This window comes from Leopardus geoffroyi, chromosome E1 (genome assembly GCF_018350155.1).
Source record: "Leopardus geoffroyi isolate Oge1 chromosome E1, O.geoffroyi_Oge1_pat1.0, whole genome shotgun sequence".
NCBI classification, from domain to species: Eukaryota; Metazoa; Chordata; class Mammalia; order Carnivora; family Felidae; genus Leopardus; species Leopardus geoffroyi.
The window spans coordinates 15,465,247-15,491,793 of record NC_059330.1 but is presented as its reverse complement, the minus strand read 5'-3'; the positions used below and the strand labels follow the sequence as shown (position 1 = coordinate 15,491,793).

The window sequence follows — 26,547 nt, the reverse complement described above, 5'->3', positions numbered from 1 at the left end:
GTTTCTTCTTATAGCTAAATAATATTCTGCTGTATGGTTTTACCATCGTTCATTAGTTGATGGACATTGGGTTGTTTCTACCTTTTGGCTAATGTGGATAGTGCTGTTACAAACATCTGTGTACAAGTTTTTTGGGGACACCTGTTTTCACTTCTTTTGGGAATATACCTAGCAGTGAAACTGTTGAGTTGTGTGGTAATTCTATATTTAAATTTTTAAAAAAAATTTTAATGCTTATTTTATTTTTGAGAGAGGGAGAAACAGAGAAAGAGAGAGAGAGAGAGAGAGAGTGTGTGTGGGGGGGGGGTGGGGGGAAGGGGCAGAGAGAGAGGGAGACACAGAATCCAAAGCAGGCTCCAGGATCTGAGCTGTCAGCACAGAGCCCGACACGGGGCTCAAACTTGTGAACTGCAAGATCATGACCTGAGATGAAGTCGGACTCTTAACTGGCTGAGCCGCCCAGGTGCCCCTAACTTTTTTTAAAAGTAGGCTTTAGACCCAGCACGGAGCCCACCATGGGGCTTGAACTCATGACCCTGAGATCAAGACCTGAGCTGAGATCAAGAGTCAGATGCTTAACCGACTGAGCCACCCAGGCACCCCTAATTTTATTTTGAAGTAATCTTACTCCCAAAATGGGGCTCGAAGTCACAAACCTGGGATCAAGAGCCCACACGCTCCACTGACCGAGCCAGCCGGGCACCCCTCTATATTTAACTCTTTGAGGAAGTGCCCAACTGGTTTCCAGAGTGGCTGCAATATTTTACATTCCCACCAGCGACGTAAGAGGGTTCCGATTTCTCCATATCCTCACTAACACTTGTTATTCCCCATTTACAAAGTTTTAGCCATCCAAGTAGGTATGAAGTGGCATTTCCTTGTGCTTTTGGTTTGTGTTTCCCTGATGGCTGATGATGTCAGACATCTCTTCATGTGCTCTTGGGCTTGGGTCTGTCTGCCTTGGAGAAATGTCTAAATCCTTTACCCATTTTTTAGGTAAGTTGTCTCTTATTGTTGAGCTGTAAGAGTTCATGATTTATTCTAAATACCAGACCCGTATCACATACACGATTTGCAAATATTTTCTCCCATTCTCTATCTGTTCACCTTCTTGAGATGTCCTTTGGTGCACTAAAGGTCTTCATGTTGATGGAGTCCAGTTTATGTGGTCTGTTGTTGTTGTCGTTGTTGCTCGTGCTCTTGGTGTCACCTCTAGGAGACCAGCACCAAGTGTGAGGCTGTGAAGACGTACCCCTACATTTCCTTCCAAGAGTTTTATAGTTTTAGCTCTTTGATCCATTTAGAGTTAATTTTGTTAATTTTTTTTTGAGGTTTATTTATTTTGAGAGACAGAGGGAGCGAGTGGGGAGAGGCAGAGAGAGAGGGAGAGAGAGAGAATCCCAAGCAGGCTCTGCACTGTCAGCATGGAGCCCAACACGGGGCTTGAACTCACGAACCGCGAGATCATGACCTGAGCCGAAACCAAGAGGGGGACACTTAACCAACGAGGCCACCCAGGCACCCCTAGAGTTCAATTAAGACAAAAATGTTTATTTATTTTGAGAGATCGCATGCGCAGAAGTGCATGAGTGGGGGGCGTTGCGCAGAGAGAGAGAGACAGAATACCAAGCAGGGACCACATTCAGCATGGAGCCTGACGCAGGACTCCATCTCACGACTGGGAGATCATGACCTGAGCCGAAGTCAGGAGTTGGAAGCTTAACCTACGGAGCCACCCAAGTACCCCTAGAGTTAAAATTTTTTTTAAAGTTTATTTTGAGAAAGAGAGAGAGAACAAAGGAGGGGCAGAGAGAGAGAGAGGGAGAGAGAGAAAATCCCAAGCAGGCTCTGCACTGTCAGCATGGAGTCCAGTGTGGAACTTGAACGACAAACCATAAGATCATGACCTGAGCTGAAATGGAGAGTCTGCCGCTTAACCAGCTGAGCCACCCAGGTGCCCCTAAAGGTAAAATTTTTAAGTGGTGTGAGGTGAGGGTCCAACCTCATACTTTTGCCTGTGGCTACCCAGTTGTCAGAGCAGCATTTTTTGAAAGAGTCTCCTTTCCCCACTGAATGGGGACATCCTTGACACCCTTGTCTCAGATCAGTTGATCCTAGATGTATGGGTTTATTCCAGGACTCTCAGATCTACTCCCGTGCACATGTTTTGAGCATCGTCCAGGCACGAGGCTTGTCCTGCTCTCAGGGAGCATCTGGTCCGATAGGAAAGGTCAGACACATTCGTAACCACCGGAAATTGGCAAGTGTTGGGGAGGGGTAAAATGTAGGTGTTTGTGAAGATGCCGGAGAGGGAGCAGTTGCTTCAGGCTGGGGCAGTGGGTGTGGAATGGGGGCAGGGGGTGCAGCAAGAGGGCTGCCTGGAGGGAGTGTGGGCTTAGACATGGGGGATGATGCCAATTGTTTCTGTGTATCTGCAGACAAATTTGGCAAGGTGGGGCAGAGCCTGTGGATGGCCGTGAACTTGCAGGTGAGGATGTTGGGCTCGATTTGGAAGTGTCTGAGTAGAGCTGGGCCATTGCAGGGCTCGTCTGGGTGGAGGAGCTTGGAGACAGGAGAACCACTTAGAATCATAGGGTGACTGGGGTTTGGGTGAGCACCTGGGTCAGGCAGTGGGAATGGTGGGGAGCAGGGGCCATCAGAGATGGTGCCTCTGTGCCTCACTACTCCTCGGGCCGTAGGGTGAGCCATAGCAGCACCTGCGGGCTGCTGTGGCCCACGTAATCCTGAGCCTTCTCAGAACTCCTGTTTGGCCAATTTCTGCGTGTCTGAGTTTCCGTGAATTCCTGGCACACTCTGTAGTACTGGGAGCAGGGGAGATGGTTGGAGACACTCCCTGGTCTATTGCTTTCATTAGATGCCATATGCCATAGCCCGGGCTCCTTGGGGAACAGAGGTGACAGAAAGTGCCAGGGGCCAGCTGTGTGGCCCTGAGGCTGCACCCCTCAAGCGTCAGTCTCAAATTTCCTCTCTGGAAAGGGATGATGATCAAGCCATCCCCTTGGGACTGGGATGAATTTTAGTTGGTCAGCCTGTGGCAAGTACCCGCAGGTAGGTTGTGCCCCATGAAGCCAGCTGCTTTCCCTTCCCCATCCGATAGCTCAGGGCCAGGCTGAGTGTTTGCAGGTATATTTTAATTTGCAGACTGCTCCTAAATGCCTCAAAAACTACGGCAAGATGCCGGTGGTTCTGTTTGACCTTTCCCCAGCTCATCTCCTCTGTACCGTGCCGCATTCTGGGGTTGGTCCCCTCTCTCACTGCCTGATGTCCCTCCCCACCCCCCCGATTGCCCAAGTCCTTGGCAGTCCTTACCATGGGCATTCATGACGGGCGCCCCCACTTGTCTGGGGTCTTAGCCTCAGCCAGGGGAATGGGGAGTGCACAGAGAAGTTGACAGCTGGCGCTTGGCAGTGCAGTACTTAACCTTGGAGTTGGAACAGAGAAACGTCTGTTTGTGTTTCCATGAACGAGAGGGGACAGCTGGCTGGCAGACAGCAGGCTAGGTCAGCTGGGGGTTGCCTTGGCTGCTGGCTTCAAGCAAATAGCCGGAGCCAAGGTCCCCGCCCAGGCTCTGGTGAAGTGGGCGGGAGAAGCATGGAGAAGTACCTGGCAGAGCCTGAGAAGAACCGCCAGGGAGCTGGTGTCCTGGTGGGGCCTTGCGGAGGCCCCTAGGGGTGGCAGCAGTGTGGAAGCCCCGGGGACCCGGAGGACTGCCCCTGTCAGCACACCTGAACATTGGGACTTTACCAAGCAGGTGAGAAGGGCTGGACCTGCCTTTTTTCCAGAGGCTTCTCTGCTGCATGGAGAAGTTTCTACTGGGTTCCTCCAGCAAGCTACTCCTAGGTTCGAACTAAAATCAGATTTCCTTTGCAAAAATTGTTTGCCTAGGACTTTTCACACACACACACACACACACACACACACACACACACTGCACACTTGGAAGCAGGCTTGTATTCCTGCACTGAAAGATAAGCAGCACTAACACCCCTCACCGTGCACCCCAAGCCAGCAGCCCCTGGGGGGGTTTGGGCATTTTCTGAGCACAGTCCCTGGGGGCCACAGACATCCGATTACCTGAAAACTTATTTTCTTCTGGTAACCTTAATCGAGCTCCAATTCTGTTTCCTGTTCTTTTTTTGTGCCATCGACCCTTTTTTTTTTTTTGATAGTCTGGTGAATCCTGTGGAACCTTTCTCAAGATAATGATTTTTAATGTACAAACAGGATTACACAGGAGCCACTTATACTGACTTATAGTTCTCCGAGTATTTTTAAAAAAACAAGTTTTGACATAGTAATCTGTGTGCTTCATTTTTGAGTCATTAGGTAAACCACCTCACAGTAGGTCTAATAACTATTACAATTTTAAATATAACTTATGTAGTGATGAACATAAATAATATTTTGAGATATCTGTAACTCTGCGATATGTAAATACCGTTGATCTATTAATGACCAAGCCACAGGTACTAATAATTTGACTCTGATGTGTTGCCTACATTCGTAGTGAAAGAAAACAGACAATTTCAGTTGCAGGTTAATGGAAAGAAAGGTATAATTTATTCCCACCCAAGGTCACAACTCCCCTGATAGAACTCCCAAGAGAAGCAGTGCCCAAAGGAGATGTTTTCTTGAATCCTCTTTTTGCACCAACCATGACAGCTCTCTTAGATTTAGACTCGTCTCCTAGTTCTCAGCACCTAGGAACTCCAGGATGCGTTTTAGACCAACTTAAGCTTCTGTGTGTACACACTGAAGGGCCCCCGAGTCTGCTGATCCGGCCCCCCAGGGAGGGCCCCGGTTGCCACTTTCCCCCTGTGTTACCTGGTGAATTGTGTCCCCCAGAGGGGTATGCTGAAGTCCCAACCCTCAGAACCTTAGACTGTGGTCTTACTTAGACATAGGGGCATTGCCGTTGTCATTGGTTAAGGTGAGGTCATACGGGAATGTCCTTGGTCTCACTCCGGTGTGGTGAGAGGCCCAGGGAGACAACCATACAAAGATACCTGGGAGGAAGGCCACGTGGAAATGAAGACAGATTGCAGTGATCCAACTTCAGGCCAAGGAGCGCCAAGGATTGCTGGGCAAACACCCAAAGCCAAGAGAGAGGCATTGGACAGATTCCTCTCCGAGTCCTTCAGAGAAAACTGGCTCTGTCACCATCTTGGTTTTGGACTTCTAGGCTCTAGAACTGCTCAAGCCTCCCAGTTTGTGGTAAATGGTTACAGCAGCACTAGGAGACTATAGCCTGTGGTCCGATGGGGAATGGGCCGCTGCTGGGGGCCTGGCAGCCAACCTGGGAGGCTTCCTGTGTGTTTGCGGGTTGAGGATCCGGCCCGAGGGGATCTGGTTACCCTGGAGCGGGTCTCCGCCCACTTTGACCGCCTTGATCTGGGACCTGTACCTGCCTGGTTTTAGGCCTTTCGGAAATGACAAAAGCGAGCTGTGCCTCTGGGGACATGTCGGCAGAGCTTGTGGCTGTTAAAATTGGAGGGCTGGCACTCGGAGTGAGAGGGGGGAAGAAGTGGGTTGCTCCGCATCTCATTACGGTTGGAGGCCCTCCATAGCACTTCAGCCTGGGAAAGAGAGAGTGGCTTCGGTGAGACAAAGAGACAGGCAGGGGGTTGGGCCCCACAGAGTGGGCATCTTGGGTGAGGATTTCCTTCCTTGCGGAGGCCTCCTACCACATGAAGCCTTCTGGGGGCACAAAGAACAGCCCCCAGCTCCCCCTGCAGCAAAATCCGATGCACGGTCAACGCTCAATGCTTGCTTGGCGAACGAGTGAAGGCAGCGAAGCCAAAAGTAGCCGCTGCTTGCCTTTCTGAGGACCCCAGCACGCTCCTAGGTCTGTGAGTCCATGGGGATGTGCTCCCGAATGGGCCACAGGGGGCCCAGGGTTGGCTGTCCCGGAAGGCCACAGACGAGAGAGGCTGCAGGAATGGGAGCAGGGGCCGCGGGGTCTTAGCGAGCCCCTCCCAGGAGGAGGAATCCGAGCGGGAGCCGTGAGGACAGGTAGGGTGCCTAACTTACCCCGAGAAGAGGATTACAGAAATCCATTCACCCACGATGTCAAATCGTTCTCCTCTGACACGTGAGCTCTGCATCTCCCACGATCGGTATGTCGTGCTGTCTTGTGTCTACCACTTACCCTACTTCTTATTCCTGATCTGGCTAGAAACCCTTTTCTAGGTCTTTTGTCATTTATTTTCATTGCTTAAAAAAAAAAATGCTTATTTATTTCGAGAGGGAGAGTGTGCATGCGAGCGGGGTAGGGGCAGAGAGAGAGAGGAGGGAGAGAGGGAATCCCGAGCAGCCTCTGCGCTGTCAGCACAGAACCTGATGTGGGACTCGATTCCATGACTGTTAGATCATGACCTGGTCCAAAACCGAGAGTCAAACACTTAACTGACTGCACCCCCCGGGCGCCCCGGTCATTTGTCATTTGTGATGTTGACTGTGACATTGTGCCTGGATGTGCTCTTGTTGGGTTGACCACTCCTCAAGAGTTGGGGTCCTTTCTAGGTTTCCTACCATTCTAGTTGGTGGAAACCACTTTGCAGAGTGGGCCAGAGGCAGGGCAGGGGAGGCCTGTGCGGTGGGTAGGCCTGCGTGTGGTTAAGGAAGCTCGAGGTCACAATGTGGGGCCTTCAGTTCCAGGCCGGGGAGGCTGGGCATTATTCCATGGGCTGTGGTAAACTCTTGAAGGTTAGTATTAGGTCCATAAAGGTGCAATGACACCCGCCACGTTCAGAGCACCATGCTAGCCCAGGGACACGGAGGCACATCCTGGGGGCTGTGGCCTTCATACGGGTAACAGAGGTAAAGACCCTCCCCCCCCACCCCCCCCAGGATACAAAGGGGAATGAAATGCTGTGGGGAGGGAGGGAGGGGTGGATTCTGAACACGAGCTAGGTGGGGAGGAGTTAGAGAATTCCCAGAGGAGGTGGTTACTGGGCCTCTGCAGGCAGACAACGTGCAGGAACGACGTTTCATGTGAGAAGTTCTGGAGACAGAGGTGAGCAGCCAGAATGTGTCCAGGTGCCCAGTGACTAGAGCATGAGTTTTGTGGAGGGTTGTGGTGGCAGGTGAGGCTGGTAGGGTAGTTAGGGTCAGATCACGGATGACCTCGAGTGTGGCCTTGGTCTTTTCCTTTGGCAGTGGGGAGCCATCGAAGGTTTTTGAGCAAGGGAATCACAGGGCCTGACCTAAGCTTTAAGGACGACCTCTCTGGCTGCAAGTGAAGGGCGTGAAGTGGGCCCCAGGAGGTCCCAAGGCCAACTGGGAAGGTTTTGCCGCAGTCTGAGCAAGAGAGGCAGAGGACTGAATAGGCAGGGGAGGGAAGAGTCCCTCGAGGAAGCAGATCTGGCAGGATGCCTGCTGACAGGGTGAGTTCTAGGGACGTTTGTCAGGCAGTAGCTTCCTCAGGGGTCCTGTCTCATCTCCCAAACCCTCGAGCCCTGCCTCATGCATAATTAGCCCAAGACACCATAGAGAGGTTCCTTCTGGTTTCAGACAGGCCCTCGAGGCTTCCCGTCTGGATCTTTCTTCCTCCGGTGTGGCGTGACAGGTGGAGGAAATGCGGATGTCTCAGCTCACCTTATCTTGCTATTAGCATGTTTCCCGTATCATGGTAACAGAACAGATGTCAGGGCCTGTTGCTAAGGGTTCCCTGGAATATTAATACCTGGGTGTAGAACTGTGGGCTCTTATACGGTGTCTTGGAGACCTCGGGAAGCGCCAGCTTGGTGGCAAGTATTTTTTGATATTTATCCCCGCTTTTCCTTCCTCCTTTAGACCCTCGTCTACTCACCTGCCACCCTGGCCCATCACAGCTAGCTGTCTTGGGATGGCAGACTGGGCAGTAGAGGGTGTACAGGCACTCTTCCCGCCCGCCCAGGCCAGGCATGAGGAAAGGATCACAGCCGTCTGTCCTCCAGAGGCTGAATGCAGGCCCTGAATCCTGCCCAGTTCAGCACTCTCCGTGTCGGCTCAGATTTGGCACTGGGATGAAGCCTCTTTTCCAGCCCTGCGCAGGCTGCCTGCCAAGGCTCTAGGCCCCTCCCCAGTCCCCTCTCCTTACTCTGACACGTGGGTGGGGAGCAGAGCGGTCTTGTTTGCCTCTTGTGGCTCCAGTTTGCCTTCCTCATCTGGTCTTTTGGCCTTTCCACTGCTCACAGGTTTGAAAATCAAACCCTAAACAGCTCTGGGAGGGGGTTGGGCTGGATACTGAGGTCAGGGTTGGGATTTTATTTACCAGATAGCATTTGTATCAGTTATATATTTGTCACGATAATGCTGCGTAACAAGCACCTCCAAACTTGGTGGTTTACAACATTTATTTATTGTTCCTGAGTCCATGGGTCAGCCAGGGCTCTTGGCTAGACCTTGCATTTCATTCATCCTGGTTCAGCAACTCAGAGAAAACCTCCTACGCCTCGCGCACACGTTCTTTTGTTCTCTCTTGGTGGCTGTTTGGAAGCGGCATCCTGCTCTTGCTGGCGACTTGTGTTTGCCTTTGCACGTGGTGTCCCCTCCTAGACTCTGTGGTTTCTTTCAGCCCTTCCATTCTGCCGGCTCCTTTCCCACTGTTCTCTCGGTATCATTTCTTCTCTCCCACGAGGCTGTCTATCCACAGCACACCCGGGGGCAGCGGCGGTGGGGGAGGGATGGTCATCGTCCCAGCTGTATCAGTGGATGCTCCCTGAAACAAAATCAAGGAGGTGGAAAATGCCAGGGTCTAAAGGTGGGACACATAACCACCCCAGGGAAAGGTGATTAGCTTTGGTAATAGGGCAGGTGCCTGTGTCCCCACCCTGGCCCTGGCAGGCAGAGCAGAGGACCCCGTGGGTGTGTGTAATCCTTCTCAAAGGGCGGGTTGCTTTGTACCTCCCCGCCCCCGCCCTCTCGGAGACAGCTGCAGCCGCAGCGTTTCCCAGCACTGTGTTAAAGCACGTGTGAGTTTGGAGGGACAGGGGGTCTGACGGCAGTGTTTTCTTGGATTAGTGACGATTTGTGCTGCTGTGTGGAGTTCACGGCAGTGCCCTTTCATTTCCTCCTCACCAGGAGCCTGTGGTGGAGTTGGAGCCCCCCACCCCTTTTCGGAGGAGAACATTGGCTGGAGGGGGGGCGGTGTTACATGACTACCCGGGTCACTCGGGGCTCTGTGTTCACTTCCGTGTTCGCTTCACTGGATTCTGAGCCCACGAAGCCCTTTAAGGCTGCTTTCAAGTGGATGCGAATGCTTGTGGAGCAGAGGCCTTTTTTAGTGATTAGAGGGCTGTACGTGTTATACATTTTTTGTTGTTAATGTTTATTTTTGAGAGAGAGAGAGAGAGAGAGAGAGAGAGAGAACAAGCAGGGGAGGGGCAGAGAGAGAGGGAGACACAGAATCTGAAGTAGGCTCTAGGCTCTAGGCTCCGAGCACAGAGCCTGATGTGGGGCTCAAACTCATGAGCCGTGAGACCATGACCTGAGCCGAAGTCGGACGCTTAACCGACTGAGCCACCCAGGCACCCCTGGCTGTGTGCATTATAAAACCAGCTTATTGGAGATTTCCAGACAGGTTCTTTCATCTGCCTTCTGGGACCGAAAATCCAGAATCCACATGAGACCGATGGGAAAGAGATGCAACTCTGTCACTGCGAAAAGTGGTGAAGCATTCTAGAAGCACCTCGGAGAGAGCAGGCTGAGGCCTGCAACTGACAGCTTTGAGCGGCTGTGAGCAGTAAAATTGTCTCAAGAATATATTAGCCAAAAGTGTACCTTCCCCTTTGCACACCACGTGCAAAGGCAAACACAAGTCACCAGCAAGAGCGGGACGCTGCTTCCAAACGGCCACTGAGAGAGAACAAAAGGAATCGATCCTAACGAAATAATCAGAGACAGGCACAGAGGTTTATCTCACAGATACGCATTTTGGTGTTGAATATAAATATAATAGAACAAAACTGCAAGTCATCTGTGTGCTCCCAAAGAGGAAAATGACAAAATATATCCAGAATGCTAAGTTACAATTAAAAATCATGGTTTTTTGAGGCATTTTAATAATGTGAGGAAGTACCATGTGATAAGAAAACAGCAAACAGGATGTGTAGCAAGAACCCAATTTTATTTGGAATTTCTACAGAAATATCCAGAACAAAATCGGGAGGCCTTACACTGAGATGTCAAGAGTATTCATCTGGGGTGGGTGATGAGTGAGTGCAGGCTGGTTTCTGTCCTGCATTCTGCAGTGTCCAGAAGGTGACTGCGGTTGCATTGTGGCTTGTCCAGTGGAGACAGTAGACAGTGACTAACACCCAGAGTGACAAGCTTTGGACTTTAGGGAGAGACAATTGGAACTCTCTGTAAAAACGAGTTTGTTTTCACAGATCTGCCTCAGAAAGTTGCCTGGGGCTCATGAACCTCCTTCCCCATGGACTTTTCTTTCTTTCTTTCTTTTTTTTTTTTAAAGAAAGGAAGATCATTTTTTTAATGTTCATTTATTTTTGAGAGAGACAGTGTGAGCGGGGAGGGGCAGAGAGAGAGACAGACAGACAGGCAGACAGACAGAATCCGAAGCAGGCTCCAGGCTCTGGGCTGTCGGCACAGAGCCTGATGCGGGGCTTGAACCCACGAGCTGTGAGATCATGACCTGAGCTGAAGTTGTCGGATGCTCAACCTGCTGAGCCACCGAGGCACCCCCCACCCTGTGGAATTTTCTAAGGAAATGCATTTCCTGTTCCCTGTTCCCTGTCCCCCGAAGGGTCCCCTGAGTCCAGGATGGAGGCAGCACCTGAAGGCCCAGTGTCCCAGCGGGGGCCCTGTGGCACACTGGCCTCTGGGTTAAGTGGGGAGGTGGCTCAGCCGTCGGAGCCACTGGGTGCTGACTACCCAGCGGGGAGTCCCAAGGAACAAACTGTTTTGTGAGCGAACAAGTTGCAGAGCACTGGCTGCCCTGAGCTACTCTGCCTTGTTGTCTGAATCTCTCCTTGTCTGGGAATGGCCGTCTCTCTGAGGAAATCAGTTCCACCGAACAGCTAGTCCCTGAGCGCCGGCTTTGTGGCAGGCCCTGTGCTGGGCCCCGGGGACAGAGAGGGGACGAGGGCACAGGCCTGTGGGGAAGGAGGGGAGAGTGTGTTGTCAGTAAAATGGGAGCCTGGGTTCCCAGACCTGATGCCCACCTTCCCCGGGACCAGTCTCCCTTCTCAGCAGGACACACGCGCTCGTGTACACACACACACACACACACACACACACACACACACACACACACACACACACACACCACATACGTCTCTCCTTCAGGCTCTTCCCCCTCACAGCTGGAAGGACTTCAGAGGGAGGCCTGGCCCCAGCCACCTGTTCTCTGCTTGTTCAAGAGCAGGCCGGGGCTTCATGCAGCCCTCTCTCCGCGGACCCTGCCGCCTTGCTTCCTTCTAGGCCCGAGTCTCGCTTTTCTCTCCAGTATGTGTGGTTTGCATTTCCTGCCTTTTCACTGGCCTTCTGTAAGGCCCTGTTCTGTTCCATCAGTTGATTTTTGGCCGGGACAGATTGGCACTTGTTAATACGTTCAACTCATATGGTACTGCTCCTCGGAAGCCTTAAGGACCCAGCTCTTAAGAGGGCATGGGCTTTGGGAGGGGCCTCCTCCTGGAGCCCCCGCTGGATGGGAGCAGAACCCAGGCGGTGCGTGCTGGCTGGTGGTGAGCCCACAGCTTGGCAGAGGAGCCCCCTGGATGAAGAGCGTTCGGGAAGCCGGGGACAGGGGTTGGCTGGTGATGCGAGGGAGCCGGCAGCTGGCTCAGACTGAAGAGATTTGGAAAGCCTGAGCTGGCTCTGTTGGCAGTTTCCTAAAATGTGGCTCCTCGAGCTGCCCTTCCTCTCTCAGCGTCTGTCCCAAGGTTGCCCTTTGTGGACGAGGGACAGCTGTGCCTTGCGAGATGTGGGCTGCAGCCTGGGCAGAAGCCCTAGTTCTCCCTCGGAGACACCCCTGTGGACAAGCCCGGCCGCAAACTTGGCACCGTCTAAGACCCTGCCGGCCAGCGTTCACAACCCCAGGGCCTCGAAGGTGCCATCCGCTCATCTTCCCTGAAGCTTCCTGAGCATAGTGACAGGGGTGGGGAACAGGGGGATGCCTTCCTTCTCCCGCCCCACCCCCTCAGGGACTAGGCTGGGGTGGGGCTCAGTTCCCACCTCCCAGGTTGGAGCAGCCACCCGCCTCCTGCCCCAGGACCCTTCTCCAGTCCCCCATCTGCCACCTGTGCTTCCCTCCCGCAACTCGCAACTCGCAACTCAGCAGGGTGGACTCAGGTGTTGGAATTGCCCAGGGCAGTCCCTCCGGCCTGTCTCCGCCCCTTTGGGTCCCTCTGAGAAAACGGGCCCAAAGAAGACAGCTGACTTGTTCCCGGTCTTTCAGGACGTGTGCATAAAAGCCAGACTTTGACGGGGCGTTTCGGTCCAGCTGAGTCTTCTTTCCTCCTTCCTCACCACCCAAAACGCTTCCCTCCGCCCTAAGGCAGAAGGTGGCCCAGGACAGAGAAACTAGCATTGAAGTAAGGGTTAGTAGACCAGCGCAGTTAGCTGTGTGACCTTTTCTCTTAACCTCTCTTGTTTCTCTTCTGTCCTGATTAGATTTAGGGAGAACAGAACAGTACCTGTGGGCGACGGCAGAGTTATTTCTGCCAAAGTTTTAAAAAGAAGAGAAGAGTAAAAAACCAAAAAACAGGAAAAAAAAAAAAAAAAAAAAAAGAAGAAGAGGAACAGAACTCAGACGGGTCAGAGGAGAGAGAAATGTTAGCTTGGGGGCTCTCTTGCAAGTGATCCCCAAACTCTGGCACCCCTAGGGAGTGACCCACAGGAGACAAAAGGGCTTCATCCCCTAAAGGCTGATTTCAGCCTGTGAGGAACTGTTGTTGAAATCTTGACCTCTGCGGTCTTCTCCTGGGTTGTCCCCACCTGTCCCCACCATTAAAGGAGGTAAAGGTGGGCGCATGAGAGCCTAGGACCCCTTCCTTCTCCTCACCTCCCCCTGCCCAGCTCCACACAGTTTTGGTCCGGAAGATGGAGTAGCCACCCTGAGGTTCCCTGGCTGGCTCCACCCCCTCCGGGGGTCACCCCTCGTGTGCCCCTGCTTCTGTGGGGGTGTCTGTGGTAGAGCCGAGGGAGAGGCTTAGGACCCTCCAGCCCTGGGAGCAGTGGCCGGGGACGTGGCGCCCCCTGCAGGCTGTGGCAGGAGCGGTGGCTCCTCGACACCCTGTTTGCCCAGACACAGTCCAGTCCCTCTGGGTCAGGGAGACCCCCATCGTTTCCATTTCTTGCAGCTCCCAAAGTATTTTTTTTAAGTTCGTATTTATTTATTTTGAGAGAGACAGAGAGAGAGCGAGCTCGAGCGAGCAGGGGAGGAGCAGAGAGAGAGGAAGAGAGAGAGAATCCCAAGCAAGCTCTGTACCTCCAGCAAGGAGCCCAGTGTGGGGCTCAAACTCCCAAACCGTGAGATCATGACCTGAGCTGAAGTGGAACGCTTAACCGATTGAGCCACCCAGGCATCCCCTCAAAGTATTTTTTTAAAAAAAAATAATGAGCAGGCTAATGAATTGTAGTATGTTCTAAATGTTTACTTGGAACGGAGTAATGCTTTTCACACCCACGTGGCAGTGTGATTGTGCTAGTCACAAGATAACAGAAATTTCAAAAAAACAACAAAACAAACCATAGAGCACTGAAGGCTGGAGGTGGGACACTGGTTTACTTTTAAGTTTGATGAGTGTCATTTGATACTTATTTGATGAGTGTCATTTTGACCCTGTCTGTGTTTTCCTGGATCATATGTTCGCCTCATTTGGGAGAAGATCAAGGCTTTCGATTTGAGGAGGACTTTGGTGATGGTGGCCTCCCAGTGCTGGGCCTGGCCATGGGGTCCCTTTAGGGTCTGGAGGTGCTCCGGTCTCTCTCCCCAGGTGGCCCACAGTGGAACACAGGTACTTGGATGTGCTGCGCGGGACAGGGAGACCACTGCATTCTAGGTCATGGGCTTGGTCTCTATGTGGGTCAGTTAGCTACAGTCCACCTGCTGCCCCCTGCTGGTCATCACAGAAATCGGTGACATTGGTCTGGAACAGTAGTTCTCAAACCATGATCCAAGGATCCCTGGGGATCCCCAGTACCTTTCAGGAAATTCACAAGGTCAAAACTGTTTTCCTGAGAGTAATAAGATACTGCATCCTGTTCTCTCACAAATGTACTGAAAATGAAAAGTTCATTAATGCGGTTCCAGATGCCACATTTGAAACTAATCTTTAGGAAACTACCATCTGTTGAGTTCTGGTACAGTATGAAAGAGTATCCACAATTATCTAGGAAGACTATTGAAGTACTCCTCCCTTGGGACGCCTGGGTGCCTCAGTAGGCTGAGCATCCGACTCTTGATCTCGGTTCAGGTCTTGATCTCAGGGTCGTGAGTTCAAGCCCTACCTTGGGCTCTGTGCTGGACATGAAGCCTACTAAACAGATAGGTAGGTAGGTACATAGATTAAGATATTCCTCCCTTTTCCACATGTAGTACGTATCTGTGAGAATCTGGATATCCTTCCTGCAGTTTAACAAAACCACGTAATTACAAAAGATTGAACAAAAAAATCAGATATGAACACCCAGCTGACCATCAATGGTTAAACCAAATATTACACAGATTTTTATTTTTATTTAAAAAAAATTTTTTTTAACATTTATTTTTGAGAGAGAGACACATCACGAGCAGGGGAGGGACAGAGAGAGGGAGGGAGACACAGAATCCGAAGCAGGCTCCAGCCTCCGAGCTGTCAGCACAGAGCCTGACGTGGGGCTTGAACCCACAAACCATGAGACCACAAGACCATGACCTGTGCTGAAGCTGGACGCTTAACCGACCAAGCCACCCAGGCGCACCTGCAGATTTTTTAAAATGTAAAGCAATACCATTCTCACTAATTGTTTTTGTTCTGAAAAAATATATTTTTAAATAAAATATAGAGAAGGAGCCTGGGTGGCTCAGTTGGTTGAGTGGCTGACTTTGGTTCAGGTCATGATCTCATAGTTTGTGAATTAGAGCCCCACATTGGGCTCTCTGCTGTCAGTGCAGTGCCTGCTTTGGATCCCTTGTCCCCCTCCCTCTACACTTCCCCCCCTCATGCTCTCTCTCTCAAAAAGAAATGTAACATGTTTGAGAGCGAGAGAAAGAGAGAGCGAGCGACAGAGCACAAACGGGAGGGACAGAGAGGAAGACACAGAATCCGAAGCAGGCTCCAGGCTTCGAGCTGTCAGCACAGAGCCTGAGGCGGGGCTCAAACTCATGGACCGTGAGATCATGACCTGAGCTGAAGTCAGATGCTTAACTCACTGAGCCACCCAGGCGCCCCTAAATATAAACACACACACACATACATACATACATACAATACTGAACATCTAATGGGTTTATTGTTTTTGAATGAATTACAATTAAAAATTTTTTAGTTTTAATTTCTCATGTGGTAAATATGAATAGATAAAACTCACATCATTTGCCATTGGAAAGAATTTTTTATAACAGTTTAATGAGGTATAATTCCTATACCATAAAATTCACTCTTGAAGGTTACAATTCATTGGTTTTAGTTTACTCTCAAAGTTGTGCAACCATCATCGTGACCTAATTCCAGAACATTTTCATGACCCCCCAAAAGAAACCCTGAACTGAGTAGTAGAAACTCCTCATTCTCCTCTGGCCACCCGCACTCCAGACCCTGACAGCCATGAATCTACTTTTTGCCTCTCTGGATTTGCCTGTTCTGGACATTTCTTGTAAATGGAATTGTACAATATGTGGTCTTTTGTGACTGACTCTTGAAACTTAGCATAATGCTTCCAGGGTTCAGCCGTGTTATAGCCCGTATTAGTACTTTATTCTTTTATGGCCAAATAATATTCCAGTGTGCATGGATATGGCATATTTTATCCATTTATCAGTTGGTGGACATTTAAATTGCTCCCCTTTTTGGCTGTTGTGAATAATGCTGCTACGAACACCCATATAAAAGGTTTTGTGTGGACATATATGTTCAGTTCTCTTGGGTATATACCTCGAAGGAGTTTCTGGGTCACATGGTAACTCTGTTTAACATTGAAGGCACTGCTAGACCAATTTCCAACCTCAGTAACTTTTTTAAAAAAATGCTTATTAATTTTGAGAGAGGGGGAGAGAATGAGCATGAGTGGGGGAGGGGCAGAGAGCGAGGGAGAGAGAATCCCAAGCAGGCTCCTTGCTGTTAGCACAGAGCCCCGTGTGGGGTTCCGTCTCATGAACCGTGAGATCGTGACCTGAGCCGAGATCAAGAGTCAGACACCCAACCGACTGAGCCACCCAGGCACCCCCAACCTCAGTAATTTTTAAGAGTATGAAAGATTCCTGTGTTTGAGATCTACTGGTCTAGATGGGATTGGCCCAGGGGGATGTGGATAACTCAGTGCAATCCCTCATCTTTGCTCTGGGATTGAGTTACTCTCTTTTCCATTCCCTCAACACACACACACACACACACACACTCCCTTCAGAATACATGAGCTAGATAATCCTCATGCTAGATAATCAAGGAGCCGGTCATATCCTTGGTGGCGAGGAGAAAGGTAGCTAAGTTGGGCTGCACCAGTTAAACCACCAGGAAGTTCTGGAGCCGGGGTGCCTCCCTGCAGGATGCCCGAGGGTGCCGTTGTCATTGTAGTCCTGGTGGACCGTGCCCCCTACAGTTGTGCAGGACGGCAGTCCGGCTGCAGCCGCTGCTCCCTGCCCTCCTTCCTGCTCTGGGGAGCACTGTGATGGTCAGCAGAACATGGTGGGGAGCAGAGTCCGTGAGGGTGGCCAACTTTCACTGCACCCATGGGCCTTGAGCTGCTGTGATGGGACCCCCAGGTTTGGGGGTGGTGTAAGGCTTGCCCGGGCTATCTAGCTGTGTGCCCCCCTGGCCCCAGCCCCTCCTGCTAGGCATTTGCTCAGTCCAGTAGGGGCTGTACTTGGGAGGGGCGGGAGTCAAATGCCCTCAGGGCCTGCCGGCCAAGTTGAAGATTACTGAGATGTGCCTCTTCTCCCTTTTCTGCTTCTAACCCCGGATGTCCGGCCAGTCATGTCCAATCTTATCACTTAGCTCCATGAGCCACGTAGTTATCCCTCCCAGAATTATGAGAAAGAGGAGCTTTGAGGGAACGGTATTTAGCCGGAGAAGGGATTCTGTGGGTGATGCGTCCGCAGGTGGCCTGGCACGGGGACACGCCGGAAGTGCCAGCGCTTGGTGCGCCATCTCCTCCCCAGCTGATGACACGCTCCTTGTCTTTCCCTCTTCTCACCTCAGATGTGACTCCCTGCCCCGGCTGGGCACTCCAGGCCATGGCCGACACCATCTTCGGCAGCGGGAACGACCAGTGGGTTTGCCCCAATGATCGGCAGCTTGCCCTGCGAGCCAAGTGAGTCCCCCAAGGCCCCGCCAGGCCTTCCCTTCCTCCTCCATCCCTGCTTCCCTCCGTTTTTGTTTTTTTTTTAATTTTTTTTTTTCGACGTTCATTTATTTTTGGGACAGAGAGAGACAGAGCATGAACGGGGGAGGGGCAGAGAGAGAGGGAGACACAGAATCGGAAACAGGCTCCAGGCTCTGAGCCATCAGCCCAGAGCCGGACGCGGGGCTCGAACTCACGGACCGCGAGATCGTGACCTGGCTGAAGTCGGACGCTTAACCGACTGCGCCACCCAGGCGCCCCTTCCCTCCGTTTTTGGACAAGATTCGTTATCGGGGACCCAGAAAGAGAAGTTTGGAGACAAGTGTGTGACTGAGGCACACCAGGCCCGAGCTGGGCACTTAACAGCCATTCACCCATTTAACTGCCACGTCGGATTTACCCTCATTTCTTGGATGAGGAAAACGAGGCTGGACTCCTTGCCCAAGGCACTTACCTTGTGAGTGGCAGGCCTGGGACCCGCACCCAGGCTCCCCTGACTCCCATGCCTGTGTTCTTTCTATCACAGCAGGCTGGGGGTGCGGGTGTCAAACTGCTTCCTCTGCCTTCTCGGTTAAGAATATAAATCCCCCTGTCACTGAGCCTTCAGTCCCTGAGCCCCTGCCCCCGTCACCTCCCTGCCCAGGCTGAAACACACAGCCAGCCTCAAGGCATCCCCGGTCTCCTCCCTGCCCTTAACAGGGCCTCTCTGATGCTGGTTTGTCCCCTGAGAGCCCCAGTTTTCCTGTTACCCTCAGCCTGGTGATCCCTCAGATCCAGTTAGATTGGGCCATCTCTCCTCAATGTCCCCCCGTGGCTGGAGACCAGAGGCTCCCGGATGCCTGTCCTGCCTTCCAGTCTTCCCTATCCATCTGAGGATTTGGCGGTCCCCAGTGCCTGATAAACCCAAGAATGCCCCTTCGATCTGTCAAACAGTGTCAGTTATGGGAGCCGGCATTTCCCCAATGGGACCAAGTTCAAGAAATTTGCAATTAGATGTTACAGGCCTGCAGGGGGACAGAGCTGAAACATCAAAGAGGGATAGAAAAATTAATCCGAAACGCTCGAGAAGAGTGGAGCCCTGCATGATTTGCAGGAATCTCCATGCAGTAGTTAATTTGTCCCTCTCACTGGGGTGGCTCAGCTCCTTTCAGCCCCTGCACAGCACCCCCCCCCACACACACACAGGGGAGAGACCAGGGATGAAGCCAGCCCCTGTCCCTCTCTGCTTCGATGCCAGGCAAGACGATGTGTCCTCCCTGGCAGCATATGAAGAGAGCTGTGCTCTTGTACCAGGGCCTGGTGTGACCCCTGATGACCCCTCTGGTGTTTCTTTGAGTTTTCCCTGACCTTGTCTTGTGCTCAGCAGCAGCCAGAAGCTGTTGTAGCGTCTTTTAGAAGAGCAAATGCTTTTATCTCCTCCCCAGGGTGTGCTGCCTTGTAATACCAGGCTCCTTGTAATGCCAGGCTCCGTAAAGAAGAACACCACAAATCCTGCAACTGGGCGCTGTGCCCTGACGGTTCCTCTGGGAGGCCCGGGGAAGTTACCACCCGGGCATCAGCTCAGGTCTGTCCTGAGACATCAGACATTTTCTAACCCCCTACCAGGTGCCAGGCACTGGTTGCACAGCAGTGAACAAGACCAATATGGTGCTTGGTCTTAAGGCACTGATAGGAAGAGGTGAACATTATACATGAAATTACCCATGTGTAGCTACTTTGACAGTGGAAGCAGGCAGTGGGGTGAAGAAGGCAGGTGCTAACTTAATCCAGGGATTTGGAGAGCTTCCCTGAGAATGTGATGTTTAATTTGAGTCCTGGAGGAGGGGTACCTGTTAGATGGAAATAGGGGGAAGGAGCTTCTAGGCAGAAGGAATAGCATGAGCAAAGGCCCTGAGGTAGAAGGAACATGCCTGATAGGAGGCCACTGTGGCTTGAATGCAGAGTGAGGTGCTAAAAGGGGGGAAAGGAAGTTGGGGAAGTGTTCAGGGGCCAGATGGGGCAGGGCTGGTCCCCTAGACTCACATTCTGGACGGGGAGACAGAGGGTCTCCCACCCGGCCTTGAGGTAATGTTTAAGCCCTGTGATGGAGCTACGCCTGGGCCTTCTGGGAACTCTGAGAATGGACTCTTGACCCACCTTGGAGCGAATCTTCACCCTGCATCTAAAAGAAGTCTTGAGGCACCTGGGTGGTTCAGTTGGTTAAGCATCCGACTTTGGTGCAGGTCATGATCTCACAGGTTGTGAGTTTGAGCCCCACGTCGGGCTCTCTGCTATTAGCACGGAGCCTACTTTGGATCCTCTGTCTCCCTCCCTCTCTGCCCCTCCCCCGCTGTCTTTCTCAAAATTAAATAAACATTAAAAAATAAAAAATAAAAGAAGACTTTAAAAAGAATAGGAGTGACTCAGTGGAAAAGGGGGTTTAGGGAGAGGGGCAGGTGCTGCGGGTGGAGGGCACAGTGTGAGCAAAGGCCTGGACACAGCGTGCAGCCTAGAACGCAAGGAACTAGGAACAGTTGTTGGTGCACCGTGTGAGGCCAGGCCAGCCACGAGATGAGGCCACCGTATGGGGGGGGATGTACAGATGGGCGCTGGTCGCCACTGAAGAGTCTTCCTCGGGGCTTACAACCATGCCTATTATCTGGCAGCCACGAGTTGGCCACCTTTGGTGGTGTGGAGGGCCATTCCGGGGAACAAGATACTCAGTGGCAGCCAGGGCCAAAGGCACGAGCTGCAGCCTGACTGGACAGAGGCAGGGGCCCGGGGAGGAGGTTGAATGAGAGGACAGCTTGTCAGGGCTTGGTAGGTGACCAGATGGAGGCAGAAATGGAGGCCTGGAGGATGCCCTAGGGAAGCCTGGCAGGGGGCTGTCAGCAGCGGCTGGCCATGGGCTCCTTGGATCTGGAGGCCAACCAACCTCTGATCACCTTTATGGTTTATTTTATTATTATTATTTTAACGTTTATGTATTTATTTTGAGAGGGAGAGTGTGTGTGTGTGCGCGCGTGTGTGTGTGCGTGCACAAGTGGGGGAGGGGCAGAGAGAGGGAGAAAGAGAGAATCCCAAGCAGGCTCCAGGCTGTCAGCGCAGAGCCTGATGCGGGGCTCAAACTCACAAACTGTGAGATCATGACCTGAGCTGAAATCAAGAGTCGGAGGCTTAACCGACTGAGCCACTCAGGCACCTCTGACTTGCCTTTAGAAAGCTATCTAACTACACTCGGTCTCTTTACTCCACTGAGAAATGGGGAGCCTGCCTTACAGAATGGCAGGAGGGTCCGGCGCGAAGAGGTCTGCCGTGCCCTGGGCGGAGCCAGGCCCAGAGCTAGCTGGGTAGGGGTTGCACCCTCCAGGATGGATCGAAGTTGCTGGTGCTGTGCCCTCCCGCTTCTGTGTTGCTTGGCTTTTCTTTTTCCCATGCGGTGGGAGGCCTGAGCTTGGAGACCCTGTTTTCCAGGTCTCCTCCCTGGGCCCAGTGAGTCACACACAGAGGGTGTCCTGGCCAGTCACTTGAGTCCTTGAGATGCTCAGGTGGAGAAAACCTGCAGGTTGGGGTGAGAGAGTGTTGCCTTTCAGGGCCTGAGTGTGCCCAGTGCACAGAGGAAAGGCGGGCGCGTGCCCTTGCCCACTCCAAGGACTGGACTCCCTTCCTCTGCCCCCCAGTCCTGCCCCTTTCCTATTGTTCGCTTCCCCCAGCCCCGTGAGGACCGCTTGAGAAAGTGTTGGTCTAGGGCTGTGCTTCTTTCTAAATTGGAGACATAAGCGGTCTGGAAGTCTGGAGACCCTCAGTACAGCATATTGTTTTATTTTATGTCTTTGAGCCTTTGCACGCATGGGTCCTCTGCCTGAACGCCGTCCCCCTCTTTCCGTGTGGGGAAGCGCCTGTTCATCCTGCACAAGCCCTGCCTCTTTGGTCAAGCCATTCCTGATGGTCCTACCCGTGGTGATTATAGTAATCATCATTAACCACCACCGATTAAGCAATTGGGCATCTGCTGTATGCAGAGCGCCCTGTCTACCCTGCCTCGTTTAGTCTGCATGGCGCCCTTTAAAGAGGCAGATCGGGAGATCCGGCTGTGAACAGCTGCCTGCATTCTCACCGCTGGGAAGGGAGGGAGCCAGAAGGTAAAAACCAGCAGACTCCAGTCTGAGTCCTTCACCTTAACCAGCCTGCTCCAGTTGCGGAGAGAGGACGCACTCTTTCGCCCTCCTGACACTCACTATGCCCACCGTGCAAGAAGTGTTGGTTGTAGCAGCCTGGGTGGGGCAGTGATGTGAGACCACCGGTGTCCACCTTGTGTCAGGGAAGCACCCGGAAGGCGTCTAAATCCTCACCCTCCTTCTCTGTGTCCTGCATCTAAGACTCTTGCCTGCTGTCACTTCTTTTTTTTTTAAGTGTGTTTGTTTTGAGAGAGAGTGTGGGGGGAGGAACAGGGAGAGAGGGAGAGACGGGGCGGGGGGGGGGGGCGACAGAGTGGGGGAAGGGCAGAGAGAGAGAGAGAGGAGGGAGAGAGAATTGCAAGCAGGCTCCGCGCTGCCATTGCCGAGCCCTGTGCGGGGCTCGAACCCATGAATTGTGAGATCGTGACCTGAGCTGAAACCGAGAGTCGAACGCTTAACCGACTGAGCCACCCAGGCACCCCTGCTGTCACTTCTTTAGGGAAGCCCTTCCAGAACATACCCCGACTAGGTTAGTTCTCTTATTTATATGTCCTCCTAATGCCTGCCTGCGTGTCCCACCCAGCAGCACATCCCTAACACCTAACGAGTGGACACCCAACAAATATGTGCTGACTGCATAGCCCTTCTTGGTTTTCATTAAGTAAATACTGGTGTAACTGACTGGGCATCGGTGTCCCCAACCACGTTACAGTTCTTCGAGGTGGCGACTTGCCATCTTGCCTGTCTCTGTGTCCCCAGCACTTGGCTCAGAATGTCTCAGAGACGTGGGGGCCCTGGGCAGAGACTTGGGGCTCGGTCTGCTGCCGCCACTCCCTTTCCATCCAGAAAGATGGGACGGGTGTGAATTCTTGCCCTCAGCCCCTGGTCACAGCTTCAGGAGGCGGCGCTCTCACAGCCCATGGCCGTGGAGACTCTAGGGTCCCCCGGCTGTGCCCCAGCTCTGCCCCACCACCCGGCCTGCCCTCGCCACCTCTCCTGGTGCACTGCTGTGTTGCCCTCCTGCCCTCGAACCCTCTAGTTTTCAAACTGCTGTGTGCATCTCCTTTTATCTTCAGGGTCTGTTTTTAACCTAATCGCCACTCTTTCCTAGCCCGTGGTCAAGTTCCGTTTCACTTCTACGCCTCAGATCTCAGTCTTGACGATCTTCCGTGTTCCTCCCTCGGAAGCCTCACATGCTGTGGCCGTGGCCTTTCTCCATCCGTCCGGAGGCCCCACTCCATGCTCCTGCCTCCCACGTTGCTAAGCCAGCACTGCCGTCTGTGCGGGACCCAGTGGCTGGCAGGTGTCACAGCCAGCTTTCAAAGCGTCTGCCCTGTTCCCTGAATCCTTCCTCCTGACACACGGCTCCTGGGCTGCCCCCAGACTGTTTCCAGGGGGGCTTCGTGATCTGGCAGGGCTGCCTGGGGTTGCACTGTGGTGGCCTCAAGGCCGGCTGTGTCCTCTCTCCAGGCTGCAGACGGGCTGGTCTGTGCACACCTATCAGACGGAGAAGCAGAGGAAGAACCAGTGCCTCAGCCCCGCCGAGGTGGAGGCCATCCTGCAGGTGATCCAGAGAGCAGAGCGGCTGGACGTCCTGGAGCAGCAGAGAATTGGGTGAGGGCCGCTTCTGAGCTGGGACGGGATCCAGGAGAGGGAAGCAGAGGCATTTAGTGTCAGATCAACACTCTGGGTCCTCGTGCTGGCTGTCACCATGCAGAGTGAGTCTGCTCTGCCCCAGTGCCCCCGGGGTATAGATGCATGACCCAGCCCAGCAAAGCCTCCAAAGGCCCTTCTGTAAGACTTGCTCCCTGGACACGTGAGCCCAGGCACATGTGAGCAGAAGTGCTCTCTGGAGGGCGCGTAGGTAGAGGCAGCTTCTGTGCAGTCTGCTCCCCCGTGGCCCCAGGCAGAGCCTGATCACCCCAGGGGAGAATATAGAGTTGCCATGAGAGAGAGGCCTAGGTGTTTGGTTCTGGGCTCCACCTGTTAGGGACTGTATAACTCTCGTGGAAAGTGACTTTATATTTCTGAGCCTCAATCTTTTCCTCTTTATTAAAAAAATTTTTTTAACGTTTATGTACTTTTGAGAGACACAGAGAGAAGCAGAGAATGAGTGGGGGAGAGGCAGAGAGAGGGAGACACAGAACCCGAAGCAGGCTCCAGGCTCTGAGCTGTCAGCACAGAGCCTGACACGGGGCTCGAACTCATGGAGCCGTGAGATCATGACCTGAGCTGAAGTCCAATGTTTAACTGACTAAGCCACCCAGGCGCCCCAATCTTCTCCTCTTTAAAGTGAGGGAAAATAGCATCCTCCTCACTGGGGGAGGGGGTTGAGACAACGTATCTGCAATCTGTCCTCCATTTGTTCATTCAGGAGTTTCCACTGAGTGTCCCCTGGGTACTGGAGATACGGTGGCCAATAAGACAGAAGTGGCCACCAGCTTTGTGAGGGTTGTAAGGTTGCCATGAAGGGAGGGAGTCACAGTGGGCTGAGGGGCCTGGGGCCCTGAGGAGAGTGACCTATCCTAGGCTTAGCAGGGCTCAGGGGAGGCTCCCGGACACTCGGCATCAGAGGTTCAGAGAAGATCACTTTTTCTTTCTTCCTCCAGTTTCTTGATGCACCCACTTGCTCAAACCAAAACCTCTACATCATCCCGGATCTCCCTCTTACCCCCCACCCTCACGCCCCATTTCCAGTAATGCCAGTCTTGGTCCCCCCTCACTGGACCTCCCACTGCCTCCTGCTGGCTCCCTCACCTGCACTACCCTCCCCCCTCCCCCCCACCTGCCAACCCCAGTCCTGGCTCTCCACCCACAGCTGGAGTGAGCTTTTAAAAATGTCACTTGGATCAAATCACCCCTCTCCTTAAAACTCTTCAGAGGCTTCATATTGATCTTAGAATATAATCCGAACTCTATTTTGTGACCTCCAAAACCCTTGTCATCTGTCCCCTCCTCGCCCTCCAGCCCCCTTTATCCCAGGCTCCTCCTGCTGGTTCACAGGGAGGTGGTCCTACCAGCCACCCTGCTGTTCTAAGGTGCCAAGGCCTTTGCCTTTGCCGTCCTCCTGGAGTGCCCCTCCCCCGCTCTTCACCTGGTTTGGCCTTGTCAGTTCACACGTTCTCGTTCTCGGAGAGGCCGTCACTGATCACCATTGGACATGCCTGGGCATACAGTCCCCCTTAGACTTCTCCCCACACACTTAGTTGATTTTATACCACACCCTCTGTCTGAAATCAGTTTGCACGTTGACTTCTTCATGGACTTCCTCGCTTTACTGAACATAAGTTCTGTGAGAGCAGGGACCGTGTCTGTCTCTGGCTTGTTTGCTTCAATATTCCCAGTCCCTGGCACATTGTAGGTACTCAATAGTTGGCGAGCAAATGGTGATTAGGACCTGGCCCCTGGGAAAGGGGTGGGGCAGGGAACAGTACCCCAGGTGAGGGAGTAGCACAAGGGGCAGGATACAGCGTTGGGGGCCCGTGGCAGCCACACCTGGGCAGCGGTCAGGTTGGGCACAGGAAACATCCCACCTGACTCTGGTCACATTCCATCTGACTCTGTCCTGTGCTGCAGGCGGCTGGTGGAGCGGCTGGAGACCATGAGGCGGAACGTGATGGGGAATGGCCTCTCCCAGTGTCTGCTGTGTGGGGAGATGCTGGGCTTCCTGGGCAGCTCCTCGGTGTTCTGCAAAGACTGCAGGAAGGTAAGGCCCTGCTCTGCCTACCCAGTCTGGCCCTGCTCTGCGGGAGTGTCTACTGCGTGTCTGTGTGTGTTTGTGCGTGCACACAGTATCCTGTGCTTGTTGGCAAGAAGAACTGAGGCCTTAGGTCAAATGGCCTGTCTTCTAGGGCCACCTGTGGGGACTGGACCTCTGGATTTCTCAGGCCCGGGTATGAATTTGGTTCTTCCACTAGCTGGATGACTCCAGAAAACTTGTTTATTTATTTATTTATTTTTTTTTTAAATTTTTTTAACGTTTATTTATTTTTGAGACAGAGAGAGACAGAGCATGAACAGGGGAGGGTCAGAGAGAGAGGGAGACACAGAATCTGAAACAGGCTCCAGGCTCTGAGCCATCAGCATAGAGCCTGACGCGGGGCTTGAACTCACGAACCGCGAGATCATGACCTGAGCCGAAGTCAGATGCTTAACCGGCTGAGCCACCCAGGCGCCCCCAGAAAACTTGTTTAGTATGTTGAGTCTCGTCTTCCTCATCTGTAAAATAGGGATAACGATAATATGTACCCTAGAAAGTTGTGAGGATTATTTATTACATGCAAAGCTCTTAAAAACCTTATTTGGCACCTAAGTACTCAATAAATTTTATTAGTCATTTTAAATAAATAAAATCCACCTCAGGGCCAGTGTGCTAGGATAATACTTCTTATTCTGTTGATCTGCTCTCAATCCCTGGCCCCTCAAATGAGAATGATTTTTGCTGCAAAGTCAAATGGATTTTTCCCTTATCTTATACTCCACAGATTATTCTAAATTGTGCCACATATTAAATTGGTTCCTATTGAGTCCAGGACTTCTTTTGTTGTTTTTTAATTTTTTTTAATGTTTAGTTTTGAGAGAGAGAGAGAGAGAGAGAGAGAGAGAGAGAGAGACACATACACACACACACACACACACACACACACACACAGTGTGAGTTGGGGAGGTGCAGAGAGAGGGAGACACAGAATCCAAAGCAGGCTCCAGGCTCTGAGTTGTGGGCACAGAGCCAGATGAGGGTCTCGAACTCATGAACTGCGAGATCATGACCTGAGCCGAAGTCGGACGCTTAACCGACTGAATCACCCAGGCGCCTTGAGTCCAGAACTTCTTAAAGTAACTGTTTTTCCTGGAGTTTCTAATTACCTTTCTTTTCTTATTGACCCAA

At 52.4% G+C, this 26,547-nt stretch overlaps 1 protein-coding gene and 1 long non-coding RNA gene across 10 annotated transcripts in view; one reads left to right on the top strand and one right to left on the bottom strand.

Moving 5' to 3' along the window:
• LOC123604426 overlaps window positions 1-17,453 on the bottom strand; it is a 49,484-nt gene extending 32,031 nt beyond the window's left edge. The window contains exon 1 of the long non-coding RNA XR_006715325.1: window positions 17,356-17,453. This is a non-coding gene — a long non-coding RNA (uncharacterized LOC123604426). The remainder of the gene's footprint in view (window positions 1-17,355) is intronic.
• RPH3AL (rabphilin 3A like (without C2 domains)) overlaps window positions 1-26,547 on the top strand; it is a 127,579-nt gene that overhangs the window by 15,952 nt on the left and 85,080 nt on the right. For 5 of the 9 annotated variants that reach the window (XM_045490492.1, XM_045490485.1, XM_045490490.1 and 2 more), the window contains exons 1-4: window positions 17,363-17,472; window positions 18,927-19,066; window positions 23,130-23,273; window positions 25,236-25,365. In XM_045490492.1, coding sequence (XP_045346448.1) covers window positions 18,960-19,066; window positions 23,130-23,273; window positions 25,236-25,365 — 381 coding nt within the window. In that variant the 5' untranslated portion in view covers window positions 17,363-17,472; window positions 18,927-18,959. Of the gene's footprint in view, window positions 1-2,466; window positions 2,489-3,555; window positions 3,773-17,360; window positions 17,473-18,926; window positions 19,067-23,129; window positions 23,274-25,235; window positions 25,366-26,547 lie in introns of those variants that run through there. The other 4 variants (XM_045490488.1, XM_045490486.1, XM_045490489.1 and 1 more) reach the window with 3 other exon arrangements.